The sequence below is a fragment of the Acinonyx jubatus genome, chromosome C1 (genome assembly GCF_027475565.1).
Source record: "Acinonyx jubatus isolate Ajub_Pintada_27869175 chromosome C1, VMU_Ajub_asm_v1.0, whole genome shotgun sequence".
Classification (NCBI taxonomy): Eukaryota; Metazoa; Chordata; class Mammalia; order Carnivora; family Felidae; genus Acinonyx; species Acinonyx jubatus.
The window spans coordinates 163,894,531-163,913,650 of NC_069381.1; the positions used below are offsets into that span (position 1 = coordinate 163,894,531).

Genomic DNA, 19,120 nt, shown 5'->3' on the forward strand with positions numbered 1-19,120 from the left:
CAACATGAATAGTCACAGTATGAATTAAAAAAATAATAATGCCAGTCCAAAAATTACCTAGTTTTTCTTGACATTCTATTGGGATAGTTGTGTCAGGGAGACTAAGACCCACAATATTTTCAGCCTTTACACGGAATCTATAGGTCTTCCCTTGTTGTAGTCCAGTAACAACACACTCTAAGTTTTTCACAGTCTTGAACTTAATCCAGTCTTCGGTGCCCTCTTCTTGATATTCCACCAAATATCCAGTGATTGGAGAGCCACCATCACGATCTGGCTTATTCCAAACAAGGGAGACTTCAGTCTTGTCAACATCTACATGGTGCAGGTCTTTGGGTGGCCCTGGGGGATCTTTTCAAAAGAAGAAGTTATGATGAATGAATAATATTCTCAAAGGATAGGCAGACAAAACTTTTGTATCCAGAGAAAGCAACTTACGTAAAGGATCCAGAGCCTTGATGGGTTTAGGTGTTTCTACAAAAGGACCACGTCCATACTGGTTCTCAGCAGCTACTCGGAAAAGATACTGATTGCCTTCGTTAAGATGTTTAGCCAAGTGACTCTTTTTCTTTGATGTAGTTGAAAGAGGTGACCACTGGGCACTGGCAACATCTCTCCTCTCAACCACATAATTTGTAATAACAGAACCACCATCATCTAGTGGTTCCTTCCAAGTAAGGTAACAAGAATCTTTCCTAATTTCACTGACTTCCAGATCTCTAGGTGGCCCCGGCTTATCTGAAAGTGTTAAGTAATGAAGTTATATTAGTGACTTAATCCAGATAAAGGCTCAAAATATATTAAAATTTATTTTTAATATGTTTTCACATTAAAGATATAACTATGAAAATTCTTACCTAATACGAGTACTTTTACTGAGACAGTTTTCGAACCAGCTGGATTCTCCACTGTTAAAGAATAAATTCCACCATCTTCATGGGCAGCATTACGAATTTCAAGCTTGCTACCAACTGGAGTAACATCAATTCTTGCTTTAGTTGGAGCTTCTCTGTCTCCTTTTTTCCAAGTTACTTTTGGGAATGGCACTCCTTTGATGACAGCACTAAGTCTTAGAGTATCACCAACCTTTATGTATTGTTCTCTTGCCATGTTGGCATCAAGAATCAATTCAGGGGGTTCTAGGATAAAATGAATAGCACTTTAAGGTTTGTTGATGTATTTTACAATGAAGCATATACAATGAGACACCTATCTTCTTTGCTATTACAGCTGAGAAGATTTTACTCACCAAGTCTGTCTTTTACTAGCACTGGCTCGGGAACATAAGCTGGATCTGATTCACCAGCTTCATTGACTGCTAATACTCTGAACTTATAGGTTTGACCATCCCGAAGACCAGTGACTTTATATTTAGTTTCAGGACATGACTCAGGAGTGTGGTTGGCTCTCTTCCACTCTTCATCTCCAACTTTCTGGTACTCAACAATGTAACCCAGAATCTTGCTCCCACCATCATGACGTGGTGGCTGCCACGTTAGGTCAACTGAATTACATGTTGTATCAATTGCTTCAGGATTAATAGGTGGACTTGGTTTAGCTACATAATAAAAGAAAAAAAAAGGAGTTAGAATATAGCTGAAAACGAAGTTGGATAATATGAAAACTGAATGAATGCTTTAATACTATACCAATTGGATCTTTAGCAAAGAATGGTTTGGATGGTGGGCTTGGCTCTCCAATGCCAATTTCGTTTTCTGCAGAAACCCGGAATTCATATTGACACCCTTCTAGAAGATCAGGAACCCTGAATTTAGTGTATGGATGGATGGGCTCTTTGGTAACTCTAGCCCATCGTTTAGACATAGTTTCCCTCTTTTCCAGGATGTAGTTTGTGATGGGCTTTCCTCCATCATTTGGCTTGTTCCAGGTTACTAATGCAGAATTTTTGGTAACTTCTGTAACAATTGGCTGGTCAGGTGCATCAGGAACCCCTACAATAAACATTAGAGTGTGTTAGAAATTTAATTTTTCCTATTAACAATATCAAACATTGAGTCACCAAAAAGAAGCATAATGCATACTGAAACGATCTTTGGCTTTCATCGAATCAGATACCAGAGGATCACTTATTCCATACAGATTTTCAGCATATATCCGGAAAATATAATCTTTTCCTTCAAGAAGTTTAGAAACTTTGCATGTTGTTTTAGCACTTGCAGACGTAACAGGCATCCAAATATCTTTTCCCACTTCCTTTTTCTCAATAATATAATTGGTAATTTCACTGCCTCCATCATCTAAAGGTGGCTTCCAAGAGATAACCATGTACTCTTTGGTCACCTCATCAAAAATAACCGGTCCTACTGGTGGTCCAGGACGGTCTGCAGAAACACACAAACACAGAACACAAAATGTTATTTCCACTTCTGCTTTGGAAAGGACAGAATATCTATTCTTCTTGTGAAATTATACTTACCAACAACATTGACTTGACAGAAACCTTTCCTAGAACCTGTACTGTTCTCCACAACCACACAGTATTTGCCAGAATCTGATCGTTTGGCCTTGATCTTCTCTAGGGCAAGTGTTGTCGGAGTGGTCTTTATGCGAGTACGATCATCTTCTAGTACATCAGCTTCATCTTTGAACCAAGTAACCTTAGGCTTTGGTTTGCCTGAGTAACGGCCAGTGAGGGCAAAAGCTTCACCAACCCGAATTGTGAGTTTATCTCTGAAGGCAAGGTCAAGTGTCGGAGGAGCTAAAATTTTAATTAGAAATGCAAGTCAGTTTTACTGATCTCTTATGGTAAATCTGTAAATGTCCAAGTTTTCAAGGTATAAATTGAATTAGAACACATACCCAGGTCATCCTTGCAAGTGATTGGCTTGGTACAAAATGATGGTTTGCCTTGTCCAACAATATTGACAGCGCTGACACGGTACTCATAGGTATCACCTTCTTTTAAGCCTTTAACGGTGTATTTTCTGCTAAGCAAGTTGTCCTTTGTAACTGAGTGGAACTTCTCAGTTCCAATGAGACGGCTTTCTAGGACATAGTTAATAATTTCTGATCCACCATCATACTTAGGAGGATTCCAAGTCAAAGTAACAGAATCTTTAGTAACTTCTTTGACTTCCAGGTCTTCAGGACGCTCTGGTACAGCTGTAAGTAAAATATGGAATTATGGTGAAAAAATGCCACGTTAAAATGTAGTAGAATATAGTAGATGATACTTTTTGAGAATTGCATTTAAATATTAAATTATCTGCTTTGATAAGTAACAAGAAGACATCTCATCTTCTGAGATGAGAAACTCTCATTTTTAACATTAGAGTTAAAAAGAACACCATACAGTCTAATTTCCTCTGATAGATGAGGAAATAGTGGTTCACTGAGGCCAAATAATTTAAGAAGGCTCTCCAGAGTTAGTAGTTTCTGAGTTAGGAAAATATATTTACGCCATTAAGGGGGAAATTTAAAAAAATTAGTGTAGTATACATGGAAGGATTTGAAGAATCATATATATTCCCACAATCTTTCAAAATCACATTCAAATACTACCAACATCAGATACTGAGCATTTGCCTAACGAGTCTCATCAAAGGAACAAAATGGTTGGCATTTTTATACATATTTTGTCACCGCACTCTTTTATTAAATGAGTGAAGAAGTGATTGAGAATGAAATTAAGATGTACGTACTGATTGGATCTCTGATGACAAGTGCAGTTGGTGTCTCTGTAAATGGGCCTATGCCAACACTATTTTCAGCCGCAACTCGGAAAAAGTAGGCTTTGCCCTGAATGAGACCCTGGACAGTAGCATTTTGCCGGGTGACTGTATACGTCACTGGGGTCCATGCTCTGCGGTCAGATTCACGCTTTTCAATGACGTAATTGGTGATTGGACAGCCTCCATCATCTTCTGGAGAAAACCATGTCAGCTTGCAGGAGTCATTGGTGAGGTTGTCAGACCGGAATGGTTCTCCAACAGGACCTGGCACATCTGGAAATAAGAGGAAGAGATTTCTAATGAACCTTCAATGAACTACAGGGCTCAATATTTGTCACCCTCTGTTTTTAAAAAGGAGACACTAAGACATTTTCTTATGAAGAAAAGGAGATTTTGTCTATTGATTTTTTTTCCTCCCCATGATATCTATATTCAGCCATATTTTAAAATGAAATAGGTAACAGTTACTGTTTGCCACTGTTTTAGCAGGAGCTGAAGGAACAGTAATGTGTGTAATATAAATATGTGTGTGTGTGTGTGTGTGTGTGTGTGTGTGTGTGTATATATATATATATATATATATTTGTAAGTCAGATAGGAAGAGCTGCTGGAAGGAGAATGCACAGAAGGAGACAGGAGAGGGGTGAGGGGTGGCATGGCTGGCTACTTTTTGTGTCTAGTTTACTCTCCAGAGGGGAAAGGGAAAGAGAACTTTTTCTAGATGACTAAAAAATCAGAAAGCAGCCCAGGAGTCCCCAAATCTCAGAATGACCTTTGAGAGGGTTAGAATTTAATCTGAAAATGTACCACTTCTCAAGTTAAAGTAAAAGGTGTCTAGGAGCTTGAAACTAACCCAAAAGCTTATAGGACTATTGGTCAATGAGATCTTTTTCCTTATGGCATTATCATTAATGAAAATGTAACATGTTTACATAACATTAATTATGTTCAACAGAGAACCAGTTATTCTCACATAAAAACTCACTGTTTGGGGTATGGTTGTGTTAGAGACATGATGAGAGAGAAATCTGAGTGGGAGAACTTTGCTTTCTGAGCAAATCACTACAATAAAGCAGCCAACAAGAGGCATGAAAAAGCCTTGTAGAATTCACCTATATATTTAGTGACTAGAAGTGCAATATTGATAACCAAAAATGATGCTTTTCAATTAGAATATGAAACCTTTCACAGAGATGTTTGCTTTATTAAGATAATTAGCAAATAAGGATACACTCTCATGATAAGAAATTGATCAATCTTAGTTTGTTAGATATTCATGTACACTGGCAGGAGAGTTTCTTTCGTGAAAACTATATAAAACATAAATGCTTATGGTGGCATGTTACATAACAAGGCAAAACACAAAACTTTGTTATAAGAAACTTTGTTTTTATATAATATAAAAACATAACTTTTTAAACTGTTTATAGAAGTATAACAATATAAAATATGTATAGGATAAAAAAGCAAAGAGGAAATTTTTTTAAATGCTAATAGTGGTCAGGGCACTTGGGTGGCTCAGTCGGGTGAGCGTCCGACTTCAGCTCAGGTCATGATCTCATAGTTCTTGGGTTTGAGCCCTGCATTGGGCTCTGTGCTAACAGTTCAGAGCCCGGAGCCTGCTTCGGATTCTGACACTCTCTCTCTCTCTGTGCCCCTCCCCCACTCATGCTCGGTCTCTCCATCTCTCAAAAATAAATAAACGTTAAAAAAGTAATTTTAAAAAATGCAAATAGCGGTCAATGGGATTATTGGTAATTTTTTAAGTTTCCAAAGTATATGTAACAGTTTTATTATTACATAGCCTTATTGTAGTTGAAGTAAAGATGTTATTTTTAAAAACTGCATGGACAAATTCAAAGTATTTACCTAATACATCAACGATAATGGTCTTCTTTCTTTCTCCACCTGCATTTTTGGCAAGAAGAGAATAGACACCTTGGTGACTCCTCTGGCAATTCTTGATGACCATGGATGAGCTGATGGCTGTGGTCTCAATGGTAGCTTCTTGAGGTAATGCTCTTTCATTCATGTTCCAGGTGACAGTTGGAGGAGGTTTTCCAGACACATACGCGATGATCCGGATCACCCCTCCAGCATGGACCACAATTCTGTCTCTGACACTGGCATCTAGCTGAAGGTCAGGTAACACTGGAACACAATTGAAAATTACAAATGTGGTTTTCATTTCCAATACAAAACACAAATATTAATAAAATAATAGAAGTATGAATAATTACCAATTCTGTCCTTCATTTCGATGATATCTGTGACTTCTCCAGGTTCTCCAATGCCGGCAATGTTGACTGCTCTAACTCTGAATTTGTAGAAAGCTCCTTCTTTTAACCCTGTCACAACAAGCTTTGTTCCTCTCACTTCTTTGTCTTTACCCTGGGGAAGGATCACAAGCGTTCAGTTCTTTGTAGCTTCTTATTTTAATGGCTTTCTAAAGCACAGCCAACAGCATATTTAACTAGTCTGGGAAAATTGTTGCTAGTTTATGTATTGGGGATCAGATATTATAGGTAAATGCTGACTGAAATGTCTTTCCAGGAATTGTGTTTTAATATTATGCCAAATGATTGAAAAATGTACTCAATTTTTTCCACCTTTTTAGAATTTATAGCCAAAAGAGAAATTAATGATAATATAACTTAACCTTTGATCAGATTTTTGACATAACAGATGTTTGGATTATTTGTAATTATGTTATTTTATAATTGTTATTTCTCCGATTTCTTAATAAAAAATACAATGGGATTAATGGGATAAATACATTAATTAATTAATGAGGATAACTGCTACATTTTCAGTTTACTTATATTTCCATAATTCCAAGTGTTAAGTACCTGCTCCCATTCTTCTTTTCCTTCTTCTTTATATTCAACGATGTATCCAGTTACTTTAGACCCACCATCTTTTAGTGGAGGAGACCACTCCAAATCGACAGAGGATTTAGTCCAGTCTGTGACTTTGGGAAGTGGAGGACCAGGAGGGGCTGGAAAGAACCAGTATACATCAGTATTCTTGCCTTTTCCATGGCACTGTGAGGGGGTGGGGGGAGGAATGGTTTCAAGGCTTACCAATTGGATCTCTGGCAGTCGCTGGGTCTGATGGCAGACTTGGTGGACCCACACCGGCAGCATTGATTGCATACACACGGAATTGATAATCAGAACCTTCAATAAGACCAGTTACTTTATAAGAAACACCCAAAGTCATGGCTTTGATAGGATCTCGGTTAACTCTCTTCCATCTCTTCGAAGTGGTGTCTTTCATTTCTAGCCAATATCCTGTCACAGGAGAGCCTCCATCATACTCTGGCTCTTCCCAATTGACAGTCATGGAGTTGCGAGTCACGCTGCTAACTGTTGGTTTATCTGGTGCTCCAGGGACAGCTAAGAACAAAAATCACATTGATCTATAAGAAACTATGAAAAACAACAGGTAAGAGTGATTTTGTATATCAAATATGTTCTACTTACAGAAGAGGTTTCTTGCTGTTTCAGGTTCACTGTCAAGAGGCTCCCCAATGCCAAATTTATTCTGGGCCATGATTCGGAATACATATTCGTGGCCTTCTAGCAATTTGGGAATTGTGTACATGCACTCTTCAGGTTCACTGGAGACATGCACCCATGTCTTCCTGTTAGCTTCTCTCTTCTCAATTACATAGTTTGTAATCTTAGACCCCCCATCATCCAAAGGTGGAAGCCAAGATAATGTCATTTGATCTGCTGAAATAGATTCAAACTTTATTGGTCCCACTGGAGGGCCAGGACGACCTAAAATGGTTTTAAAAAGGAAAAAAAAAATATTAGAAGAATGATTTTAATGCCAAATAGTGTATTTAGGAACAGAAAAACATAGTTTTAATAAATCCAGGAAAACATTACCAAGCACATTCAGTCTCATCTCCTTTGATGCTGTTCCCAGATTATTCACAGCTGTGATGGTATATAAGCCAGTGTCACTCCTTCGAGATTGTGGAATAACTAAGGTGCAAGTATCATCCACTACCAGTTTGTTGACATGGGTGTCATAGAGAACAGGTTCTTTCTTATCAGGCTTCCTTGGAGGAGCTTTAAACCAGGTTAGTGTCGGGAATGGCACACCTTTAATTTTGGCTACAATGTTAACATCTGTTCCTTCTTCAACCTCCATGAATTCTTTTAGATCAATTGATGGTGGGCCTAGATGATTTAAAAGACAAAAAAAAAAAGGTGGTCATTAGGGACCAGAAGTAGAATTTACAGTGCCTATAAAGCTATTTGTATCTACTATAGTCAGACTTCATAGCACAATATGAAGAACAGATTTGACTTCAACTAATTATATGACTTCGGAGGGCAGGTAATGTAGTCATCATCCTTTATTGGATCTACATGTAGCTATGTATCGGCTATTGGCTCTCTCTTACCTAATGTTATTACACATGTAGATACTGAAAAGGGGCAGAGAGAAGTGAAGATTGTAGTAGCTTAGTCTTGGGAGTTCTATCATGATACTCCCTTTAATATGCATGCATATTCCCTTTAATAAGCAGAGTTATGACAGGACTATTTTTATTCTAAGATGAATTCCCTTTTTAAGAAAGATAACTGCTAGTAGATGCAAAGCAATTTTCCATTTTCCAGGAATCCCGTAGAAGAAAATGTAAAGAGGGTAGTGACTACATGCGCCCTGCCCCCCACCAAATTTAGAAGAAAAAACTGAACACACAGCAGTAGTGATGGTAACAGAGGGAGAATTTCTACCATTTTTGTCTATAAAATTTGTCTATTTATATTTATCTTTTTCTTAAATAGAGAAAAAGAAACTTGATTATGAAGATAAATGGGTCTTAGCACTCACTGAGCAAATAACTGCTTAGTTTCTTCCCCTCTTGAGGATCATGCAGAAAATTATAGTAAGGAAATTCTAAACGTCATCTCCTTTAAATAAGGGAAAGGTAATATGTAAGGAAATTTGATAATCCTGTAGAAGTTGAGGGAATGAGTGATTAATGTGCCCATGTTCACACTCAATTCATGGTAGCTTCCTGATGCACAGATATTTCTTTTTATTTTGGACAAATATTAAATTTCTAGGAAGGATTCATAAAGAGGACATTTTCTGTTAATACATTGGTACTTACATGTCTGATCTTCGACAGTCACAGGGCCAACAGTGGCTGAAGGTTTGCTGACTCCTGCAGCATTGACAGCCTTGACTCTGAATTCATATTTTCCACCCTCTATGAGGTCTTCAACTGTAAATTCCAGTTCTTCCACATCGCGTTTGTTGCACTGCTTCCATGCTTCTTTCTTTGTCCCAGTAGGATCCCATGCAAGGCACTCAACAATATAGTGGGTGACAGGGGAGCCTCCATCATTCTTTGGGGGTTTCCATGATAGGTGTACCGTGTTCTTTGTTATGAGGCCAATCTTGAGTTTAATAGGGGGATCAGGAGGATCTTTAAAAATAGTTAAAAGAAGTATTAAGCATTGTTTATAATGATATATTTCAAACTTGAGAAACTACTTTAATCTTCGGTTAAAAACTTACATATTGGATCTCTGGCAGTGGTCCTCTGAATGGTTTCCACAGGTGGACCAATACCGAAACGGTTTTCTGCCCGCACACGGAAGAAATATTGCTGTTCAGAAAGAAGATCGGGAACTACAAATGAGGTGCTTCCACAGTTTGGATTGACTTTAGTCCAGACTTTTCCATCAATAGTCCTCTTCTCTATAACATAGCCTTTGATCCTGTCTCCTCCATCATCATCTGGCATCTTCCATGTGAGTTTGCAACTACCCCTTGTGATGTCACTGACTTTCAGATCTTTGGGTGGCCCTGGTACATCTGTTGGATGCAAATCACAATATAAACAATGTCACTTTGTTTAAAATAATTTGTTCTTATTTTATGGTCCCTTTTAAAGTCTTTCTTACCCATGACTTTAACTCTACAATTTGCTGTCTTTTGTCCTGCTTTATTCTTGGCTGTGATGCTGTATTTGCCTGAATGAGATCGCTTGCACTCCGGAATAATAACTACTGATGAGTTTTCAGCCGTCTCCAGCTATAGAAAGAAAACAGTAGTCATACATTGGATGAAGTAAAAGCATTATTGCAGCCAACCATGTTCTGAATCACTTCAATTTTTTCTTTTTACCTGTGCATCCTCGGGTATATCATGAACTCCCTCCTATTAGAAAAGAAGATAGTTGTATAAATATTCCTTAGAGTGATTCACCGGAAGACACAGAAAATTATATTTTTCTTACCTTCACTGCCTTCTTTGCCTTTCCATCAAATTCCCAAGATGATTTGGGTGTCGGGCGTCCCTTGATGACAGCAGGAATCCTAATTTGTGAGCCAGCTGGACAAATCAGACAGTCTTGTGCTCCAATATCAATGAAAACTTCTGGTGCCTCTATAGTACCATGAATAATATAATAGGATTTAGTTTACTTTTTCAAAAAATGTAATTGACATATCTTCAGGAAATTAATTTCATGAGATCAAAAGATGAAGACATAAATGTAATAAAGGGCTAGTACCTAGAATATCAGTGGCAGGGATCTCTCCAGTTGTATCACTTGGTTCAGATTCACCAGCTTCGTTGACAGCTTTCACTCTGAATCTGTACTTCCTGAGTTCTTTCAGATTTGGTACCACACATTCACAGGTAGTTAGCAGTTTGTCTGGCTCATTTACTCTTTTCCAGTCAGTACTACCTTCTTCTTGCATTTCTACAATGTAGCCTTTGATTGGACTGCCACCATCTTTGGCTGGAGGTTTCCATCCTAGCGAGATGCTAGACTTTGTTTTATCTTTGACCTCTGGGCAAGAAGGTGGGCCAGGTGGATCTAATAAAGAAAAAAAATATATGTCAAGTTTTGAAGCCAATAGGATGCTAGATTTAATCTACTAAATACTAAAATAGGAATGCCAAAAGAATAAATTACCTTCTAGAGAAGAGAACATAAGAAATAGTCTTTTTTCATTTAGCATTGATGTGAAAACAAAAGAAAGCAGGCAACTCACTGGAATTAGAAGGACTACTCACTATCTCTAGATAGATTTATATTCTATTTACACACAATTGGTGAAAAGCTATTTTCGTTTTAAAATCCCTTTGAATCTACTAAAAACTTATTTATTTTTTTTAGAAAAAATATGCCAGATTATTTATTTATAAATTTAAATCCAAGTTAGTAAACATAGTGTAATAATTTCAGGAGTAGAATTTACTGATTCATAACTTACATGTAACACCCAGTGCTCATCTCAACATGTGCCCTTGTTAATGCCCATCACCCATTTAGCCCATCTCCCCACCTGCCTCCCTTCCAGCAACCCTCAGTTTGTTCTCTGTATTTAAGAGTCTCTTATGGTTTGCCTCCCTCTCTGTTTTTTATCTTATTTTTCCTTCCATTCCCCTATGTTCATCTTTAATTTACCTTAATATTTAAAAAATAATTTTGTCATTAGTTGGGAAACCTCTGAACACAAATTAATCATAATGCCTTTTAGGACAGGGTCAATGTATGTAATAATTACATAACAATACACTTCTGATGGTGCTTTACAATTATAGAAAGTCTTCTACTCTGTTCTTTTTAACCCTACCTCTTCCTCTCTAGTGCCTAGCACAGTTCCTTGCACATAGCACACGTTCAATATAGCTTGCTGAATGAATGACTGGCTTCATTTTATAGATGTACTCCATATAGAACTTAGAGTATTTTAAGTCTTAACAAATAGCTGAATTCTTTTTCTGCAGATAATCTATTCAGATATATAGCAAATATAATTAACCATTAAGGTCATGCTATTTTAATTTTTGAACTTATCTGCTAATAGATCTTTCAGAAGAATTTTTTTTTAATTTCACTTCACAGACTGTGCTTGAGAAATCTCGTATCTTTGTTCAATAAATATTATTGAAAAGTTAACATTTGCCTTTTGTTGAACTCCACCTAGAGGGTCTAAACAGGGAGGGAGAAAATGTCCACAGTATCTAATTAGGGGTTAGGCGTTTATTTAAGGTAGGAGAGCAGAGAGGAGCTTATAGTCCAGGGTCTCTATTATTGTGATTCCTCATAAAATACTAGGTTTAAACCAAGAATTTAAAAACTATATGATTTTAGGTATGTGTATACATGTGTGTATGTATGCATACGTATAGATATGTGTAGTGTGTATATGTATATGTAGTGTGTATATGTATACACATACATCTATGCTTCTGATACTCTATTAAACTTTTTACTTTAATAAATAAAAAAATTTGTTATAGAAAAACGCAGGCAATTTAAGAGAGAATTATCCATTTAGTGGCTTTGCCCTTTGTAAATTCCGGAAATGGAAGCATACTTACATATAGGATCTCCTGCAACAGCTGGATCTGATGGTTCACTGGGAGGGCCAACTCCTGCCGCATTTATCGCCATTGCTCGGAACTGGTATTTAACACCTTCAATCAAACGCGGAACGTTAAATTCCACGCCTTTCAATCCCACTTTGGTAATTGGTGCTCGGCTAACACGTGACCAGTAGGCACCTCCCTCTTCTCTCTTCTCCAGCCAGTAGCCAGTAATTGGAGACCCGCCATTGTCCAGAGGAGGAGTCCAGCTTACTAGCATCGACCCTTTGGTGCGCTCCAAAACTTTTGGTTTTCCCGGAGGTCCAGGAGGGCGAAAGGGATCTTGAATGACTACTTTATCTGATTTGCACTCATCACTGATTCCATATTTATTCACTGCCCTAACTCGGAACTCATACTGACCATTGGGGATAAGTTTCCAGACCTAGAAATCAAATGAGTAGTGATTTCTTAACAACATACTTATGTTGATTTTCACTTATTTTAAAATTCAAGTTATTTTGGTAGGGGAGACTATAAAAAGAAATCTATAAAAGCAAATAAATATATAGTTAAAAAATAAATAGGCTCAAATGTGGAGAAAGCATTTTAAAATGAGAATATGTGAATTTATTGTACCTAATACTGGATCTCTCAAGTAAAAAAGAATTTATATACAAATAGTATTTACTAAGTGGCCTTATGTACATGGTGCTAAAAACTGTGCTAAATCTTTTTGTGTGTGGTTTTGAGTTTAATCATTAAATTCCCAGGTTATGCCCTAATGGTGTTAATTCAAAGTCGTGTCCTTTTAATGTGTATAAGTAAATATTTAGAATAGTTTACCCCATATCTCTTCTCTACAGCAGTGTTGGTGACTTCCTCCCATTCACTTTTCTTCCTGCTTGCATCACGTTTGTCAATGATATAATGGGTAATTTCACTGCCCCCATTATCTAGAGGGGCATCCCATGTCAAGTAGCAAGATTCAGCTTTAATGTCAGTAACAGCAAGATTTCTTGGTGGTGATGGACGATCTGGGAAGGAACCAACACAGGAGAATGAGAAGGCCATTCTTAAAAAGGTACTGGATTTCATCTTGATAGAAGAAAACGGGTCCCTTACCATATACTTCCACATGAACATTTCGGAACACTGAACCCAGGCGATTGGAAGCAGTAACTGTGTAAGTGCCTTTGTCTTCCCGGACTGCTTTGGGAATGCTAAGCTCCGTCTTTGCCTCACTTCGGGATACTTCTTCCTTGGTTATCTTAAGTGCATCAGTGGGTTTTTCGATCACAGTTTCATTCTTGGACCACTCAATCTTAGGCATTGGAAGGCCTGTCACATCTGCAGGGATGTTAACAGGCTCTCCTGCCTTAACTTTGATAGTGTCTCCTCGAACAGACAAGCGCAACTTAATAGTTGGAGGCACTGTAAAGAGAAAGGAAAGAAAAAAAATGTATAGTCCTAAGTATATTTGCTCAACTTATGAAGATAAAGGCTGCGCTGTAAAATGCACTAAAATCATGCACAGATTCCACACCTTCGTCATCCTGTATGACCACATTAAGAGGCAGAGATGGTTCACTTTCGCCAATTTCATTGACGGCTTTGACACGGAATTCATACATTTGGTGTTCATCAAGATTTTCAACCAGGAAAGATGTGGTTGGGCAGAGTCTCTTGTTAACTCTTTCAAAGTCAGGTTTGTCGTGACGCCGTTTTTCAATGATATAACCTTGGATGGGGCTGCCGCCATTACTGCGGGGCTCTTTCCAGTCAAGGGTGATAGTGGATTTTGTCCTTTCTGTGTATGTGAGCCTCTCGGGAGATGTTGGAGGACCTTTAACCAGAGGCAAGTTGAAATGACAAGCATGAAATAAATATTCATATAGGAAATAGTATTTCACTTTAAATTAATTATGTGAGAAATAAGTTTCTGTTTGGCATAACCTTACATCCATCTTTAAAATCCTTCCAAAAACATATCAGTTACCAGAATTATAGGCATTTATACAGGCAGAATTTTTCTTAGAGTAAAAATTATTGATTACAAATAAATCAAAGGGAATGTAGACTTTTGTTATTTTTTAGCATTTTAGATATTTTACCTCTGTCACTGGGAAAGCTTCTAGTCCTAATGAAGTAGGAGAGAAGGTCTGTGAAGTTTTGCTCTGAATGACCAGCTGGGAGCAAAGTGTTTCCTTTATTAAAGGACAGTGCATGTGTCTGCTGAACACACTTAGAACCATGTTGCCTCAAGTGTGGGTTTAAAATGGAGTGGAAAGAGAATTTATGTGATGCTTCTGTAGTTTCGTGGCCCAAAGGACAAAACAAAGCATAACTTTGCATGGTAAAACTAGTCTCCTGTTGAACTGTCACTGTAACTGGAAGCAGAGCTTTGCAGTGGAAGCTCAGCTCTGTTTTGATACTTGTGGCACAACTTGAGCTAGAGCAGACATTTTTGAGATGAGCTGTTACGGGGAGGATGTAATGGGATGTCAGTATGCATTACCAAGTGTGTGCAATTTTAGAGTTTCACATTTGCTCATACTGCTTATGGAGATTTCCTTTGGTTGGTTTTCTATTCTCTGGTGGCTTTCTCTGACTCTGAGCATCCATATCCTTCCAGTGTGGAGACTACTTGAGGGCTAAAGGAAGACTAAGGCATTTATCATAAGGCTGTTGTATATCCTGTAATCCTTCAAAAACAGTGAACTCCCTTTAACTACTAAAGCATTAAATTAATTACTCCAGAGTATTCTATTGCCAAGATGTAGTATTTCTACCTGTTTGTAGGTTGTTGTTAAGCTCTGGTAGATTCAGGTTTTTTCAGTACATGAAACCATACATGGTTTTGTGCAAAATTACATTGATATTATAGCAAGTATGATATTCTTAAAGTTGCCAGTAGTTTTTTGATTCACCTTTCTTATCACTCTCTTGCTATAGACCATGAGACTCTTGGGAGTTTGAAGTCATAGGGCTCAATAAATAAATGACATAACTAGAAGCAAACAGTATTTACTTTATAAACACAATGAAAACCTCTTTTACCTAGTGGATCAACTGCAAGAATTGGTCCTATTTCAACAGGAGGGCCACAGCCAAACTTGTTCTTGGCAATCACACGGAACATATATTCTTGTCCCTCAAGGAGACCTGTGATGTCACATTTAGATCTCTCAGTCTCTATTGGTTGTCTCCAGGTGTGCATCTTAGCATCTTTTCTTTCAATAATGAATCCTGTGATTTCACTTCCTCCATCATCTGCTGGGTCAGACCAATTAAGCAAACACATCTTTCTATTTGTCACAACAGGTTTTAAGTCAAGAACCGGTCCAGGAACATCTGAAAAATTAAAACAAACAAACGTAAAAATCAGTGCAATAAATTGTATCATTTAGAAAAACCCTATGAAAATCCATGTAACATTCCTTACCAAAAACTTCTACCCTGGCTGCTGCAAATTTGGAACCACAGCTATTGGTAGCTGTAATCACATATCTGCCATGATCTTTTCTCAATGCATTCTTGATAATTAGTTCCGATTTGGTTCCAACATTCTCTATTACAACACGGTCTTTATCCAGCTCCCCTTCTTCTATGGTCCATACTTTGGTAGGCACTGGACGACCAGTTACCACAGCTGGAATTCTAAGGGTCTTCCCAGCCATTATTTGTATGCCAGCCTTGACAGAAACATCTAGTTCCACAGTTGGAGGCTCTGTTTAAAGAGAACAGTAATACATTAGTCCAAGAAAGATGAAAAAAAAAATCCTATGGTGGAAAAATGTCCATAATCTTATTGCATGGATCCATGCAACTTTTAAGTTACCTTGTGGTTCAGCCACAGTAACCGGTCCCGTTTCTCCTGGTGGTCCTTCACCTGCAGCATTGACAGCACTCACTCGAAGTTTATAATCGGCACCCTCTCGGATTTCTTTGACTGTGTACTGACGGACCTTGATCATCTTCTCCGTGCAACGTGACCATTCATTTGTTCCAACCAGCTGCTTATCAACAAAGTAGCCAACAATTTCCCCACCGCCATTGAAAGCTGGGGGTTCCCATTCTAGTTCAATAGTTGTAGAGCTTGTGTCGGTGACTCTTGGGACAGGTGGCCCAGGTGGAGCTAGAATGAATGTAGATACACAAATCAAAACTCCCAGAAGATTTTAAAATGCACAGCAGCTTACTCTATCCCACTTTTTTTCATAGCGCATTGCATATAATATGGGGTAAGTATTGCTTTGTGAAACTTTTAAGCTATATGTACAAGATGTTTAAAATTTTACATTGCAACCTTAATATATGTCTGTAGGTATTTAATATTTTGCTTGTTTTTTGTAAATTTAAGGTGTACAATATGATCTGATACATGCATATATTACAAAATGGTTACCACAATGTTAGTTAACACCTCCCTCCCCTTACATAATTAATTATTTTTTTTTGGTACTGATAACATTCAAGATCTACTCTCTTAACAACTTTCAGGTATATAATATAGTACTTAATTAACTGGATGAAGTGACTTAATTATAGTCACCATGCTGTACCCCACTCTCTTCATAAGAAATTACTTACAGATTGGATCACGTGCTGTTTTGGGGTCTGAAGGCGGACTGAACTTTCCAGGTCCAGCTGCGTTTTCAGCACATACTCTGAAGACATAGGTGAGTCCTTCTAATAGGCCTTCTACATTGGTCTTCAAAGAATTCAGAAGATTTCTGTTGACACGAGACCAATGTGTACTATTAACCTCACGTTTTTCAAGCCAGTAACCCAAGATGGGGCTTCCATTATCTTTTGGTTCATTCCATTTCACTAGCATACTGTTGCTTGTAATGTCTTCTACAATGGGCTTATCAGGTGGATCAGGTGGTTCTGATAAAAAAAAATGGCATATTTGAATTAATTCTCTAGTATGACCTAAAAATTCAAGTTTATAAGCTATGATAATGAATATACCCTTGCATATGATAAAAGGCAAAATGTAGATGCTAAAAGAACCTTACCAAATGGATCTTTAGCTATAAATGGCTTTGAAACACATGGCGGTCCAGGCCCAAACCTATTTTCAGCTCTTACACGAAAGAGATACTCTTTCCCTTCAATCAGTTTTGTCACTGAATATTTGCAGTGTCTAAGTGTTGAAGTGACAATAATCCATTCTGAGTCAGGTTTTGTCTTGTCTTTCTTTTCCAAAGTGTAGTTTATAATTTCACTGCCACCATCATCAAGGGGTGGTTCCCATTTACAGAGGACGGAGTTCTTTCTAATATCTTCAAATACAAAGTTGATTGGTGGCCCTGGTGTATCTAATATTTCAAAAGACAGCAGTGATTAAAATTTTGTGTAGAAATGGTTGCAAAGGAAAATGTAAATGTTAGCATGCCCCTTTAATATAAACTTCTGCTTTTCCTACATCTGTCTTTGTATGGCTAACAAATACCAAGGTGGGTTGATTTTGTTTACATAGCCAGCAGGAAAAATGGGACTGAGGATAACTTGCTGAAGCTATTTCCTACTTCTTTTATCCCCCTTCCCCACCTCCCCTGCCAAAACCCCTTTTTTAAGTTTTACTGAAACTCTTCATATAGACTTTCTTCCATTGAGAAGTATAGTTTTACCTACGTACCTAGCACACAGACAGTACAAGGAGCTTTTGCAATACCATGGTCATTTTCAACTTTGATCATATACAGGCCATGGTCAGGTCGGAGAGAATCCCGGACACGTAGCTGAGATTCTCCCTTTTTACTGTTGTCGATACTCAAACGTTGTGTTAGAGGCAGGACAAATGGTTCTTCTTCTTGAACTTCACCCTTCCTCCTTCTAATTGTGGGTGCTACTCGCTTTTTAATTTCTTCTGGTGTAATAACTTTTTCATCCTTTAGCCATGTAATAGTCGGGTAAGGTGACCCAGAAATAGTTGCATCAAGTTCTATTTCATCACCTCGTTTCACTTCTAGGCTTGTTCTCATAATGACTTTTGGAGCATCTGTAATGATTAAAAACAATAATTGTTCTCAATTCTGATCAAAACATTGACAAAACATTATTCTCCTTGATTGTGCCGGGGGCAAACAGCAACCCCATTAAACAAAACTTACCAATAGGATCTACAGCTTTGGTTGGAGGAGTGGCTCGAGAAGGTTCACTAATACCAGCAGCATTTTCTGCTCGCACTCTGAACTGGTATTCCTTTCCCTCTTCGAGTCCTTTTGCTGTATAGGTCAGGACTGGTACTAGGTGCTCATTGCATCTCTTCCATTTGTCTTCACCCTTAGCAATCTTCTCTATGATGTAACCCATTATTTTGCTCCCTCCATCATACAAAGGTGGCTTCCATGTAATAGTCATTGCTTTAGCTGTAGGATTATGGACCTCAACATCTACAGGTGGATCAGGGGGTTCTGAACAATAAGGAAAAAAATGGTTAATATGTACCCATGCACAAACTCATCTTTTTTTAAGTAAAAAATTGCATATTAATTCCTAGCTATATTACATCCATGCCCCAACTTACGCTTTGGATCTTGAGCAATGACCGGATTTTTCAGTTCAATATATTCGCCTCCACCAATCTTGTTGACAGCTTTAACACGGAAGAAGTATTCACCATTTGGTATGAGATCTTTTACAGTCCAAGACAGCTTGTTCTCACCAGACATGACTGGTATATATGTCCTTCTCCCAGCCTCTCTGCGTTCCAGGACATAATGAAGGATTGGGCTTCCACCATCATATTCTGGAGGTTCCCAGGTTAATTTACAAGAACTCTTGGTCACGTCACTTGCTTTAATATCTTTGCATGGTCCAGGTGGGCCTATCAGAAATAAAGTGATAATTATTATTGTAATCTGAAAAGTCAGCATGTTAAAAGTGCACTCTTTCTTTCTCTGAGACTATCCACCTGTTGGGTGGGATAATCTTTGATGTGCTGGAATGCCCCTCTGCCGCCTTATGCTGAAGGCTATTTAGCGTCATTGGCCCCAATTACTAAACATATGTAACTCCTCCGAGTTTTTGTTCTAAGTAAAAATCACCCCCACCCAATTTTT

The 19,120-nt window shown here is 37.9% G+C and overlaps 1 protein-coding gene across 50 annotated transcripts in view; it reads right to left on the minus strand.

The window, feature by feature from the left end:
- TTN (titin) overlaps nucleotides 1-19,120 on the minus strand; it is a 275,212-nt gene that overhangs the window by 65,334 nt on the left and 190,758 nt on the right. For all 50 annotated transcript variants that reach the window (XM_053215372.1, XM_053215354.1, XM_053215355.1 and 47 more), the window contains 33 exons: nucleotides 18,586-18,885; nucleotides 18,170-18,472; nucleotides 17,695-18,057; nucleotides 17,072-17,374; nucleotides 16,641-16,940; nucleotides 15,889-16,185; nucleotides 15,493-15,777; nucleotides 15,108-15,401; nucleotides 13,594-13,893; nucleotides 13,173-13,481; nucleotides 12,894-13,084; nucleotides 12,063-12,492; nucleotides 10,240-10,548; nucleotides 9,964-10,112; nucleotides 9,852-9,884; nucleotides 9,629-9,758; nucleotides 9,240-9,539; nucleotides 8,830-9,147; nucleotides 7,589-7,885; nucleotides 7,178-7,477; nucleotides 6,776-7,090; nucleotides 6,542-6,690; nucleotides 5,933-6,083; nucleotides 5,562-5,843; nucleotides 3,663-3,965; nucleotides 2,821-3,123; nucleotides 2,438-2,719; nucleotides 2,043-2,342; nucleotides 1,650-1,952; nucleotides 1,250-1,558; nucleotides 858-1,139; nucleotides 439-738; nucleotides 58-351 (listed from right to left, as the gene is read on the minus strand). In XM_053215372.1, coding sequence (XP_053071347.1) covers nucleotides 58-351; nucleotides 439-738; nucleotides 858-1,139; nucleotides 1,250-1,558; nucleotides 1,650-1,952; nucleotides 2,043-2,342; nucleotides 2,438-2,719; nucleotides 2,821-3,123; nucleotides 3,663-3,965; nucleotides 5,562-5,843; nucleotides 5,933-6,083; nucleotides 6,542-6,690; nucleotides 6,776-7,090; nucleotides 7,178-7,477; nucleotides 7,589-7,885; nucleotides 8,830-9,147; nucleotides 9,240-9,539; nucleotides 9,629-9,758; nucleotides 9,852-9,884; nucleotides 9,964-10,112; nucleotides 10,240-10,548; nucleotides 12,063-12,492; nucleotides 12,894-13,084; nucleotides 13,173-13,481; nucleotides 13,594-13,893; nucleotides 15,108-15,401; nucleotides 15,493-15,777; nucleotides 15,889-16,185; nucleotides 16,641-16,940; nucleotides 17,072-17,374; nucleotides 17,695-18,057; nucleotides 18,170-18,472; nucleotides 18,586-18,885 — 9,084 coding nt within the window. The remainder of the gene's footprint in view (nucleotides 1-57; nucleotides 352-438; nucleotides 739-857; nucleotides 1,140-1,249; nucleotides 1,559-1,649; nucleotides 1,953-2,042; nucleotides 2,343-2,437; nucleotides 2,720-2,820; nucleotides 3,124-3,662; nucleotides 3,966-5,561; nucleotides 5,844-5,932; nucleotides 6,084-6,541; nucleotides 6,691-6,775; nucleotides 7,091-7,177; nucleotides 7,478-7,588; nucleotides 7,886-8,829; nucleotides 9,148-9,239; nucleotides 9,540-9,628; nucleotides 9,759-9,851; nucleotides 9,885-9,963; nucleotides 10,113-10,239; nucleotides 10,549-12,062; nucleotides 12,493-12,893; nucleotides 13,085-13,172; nucleotides 13,482-13,593; nucleotides 13,894-15,107; nucleotides 15,402-15,492; nucleotides 15,778-15,888; nucleotides 16,186-16,640; nucleotides 16,941-17,071; nucleotides 17,375-17,694; nucleotides 18,058-18,169; nucleotides 18,473-18,585; nucleotides 18,886-19,120) is intronic.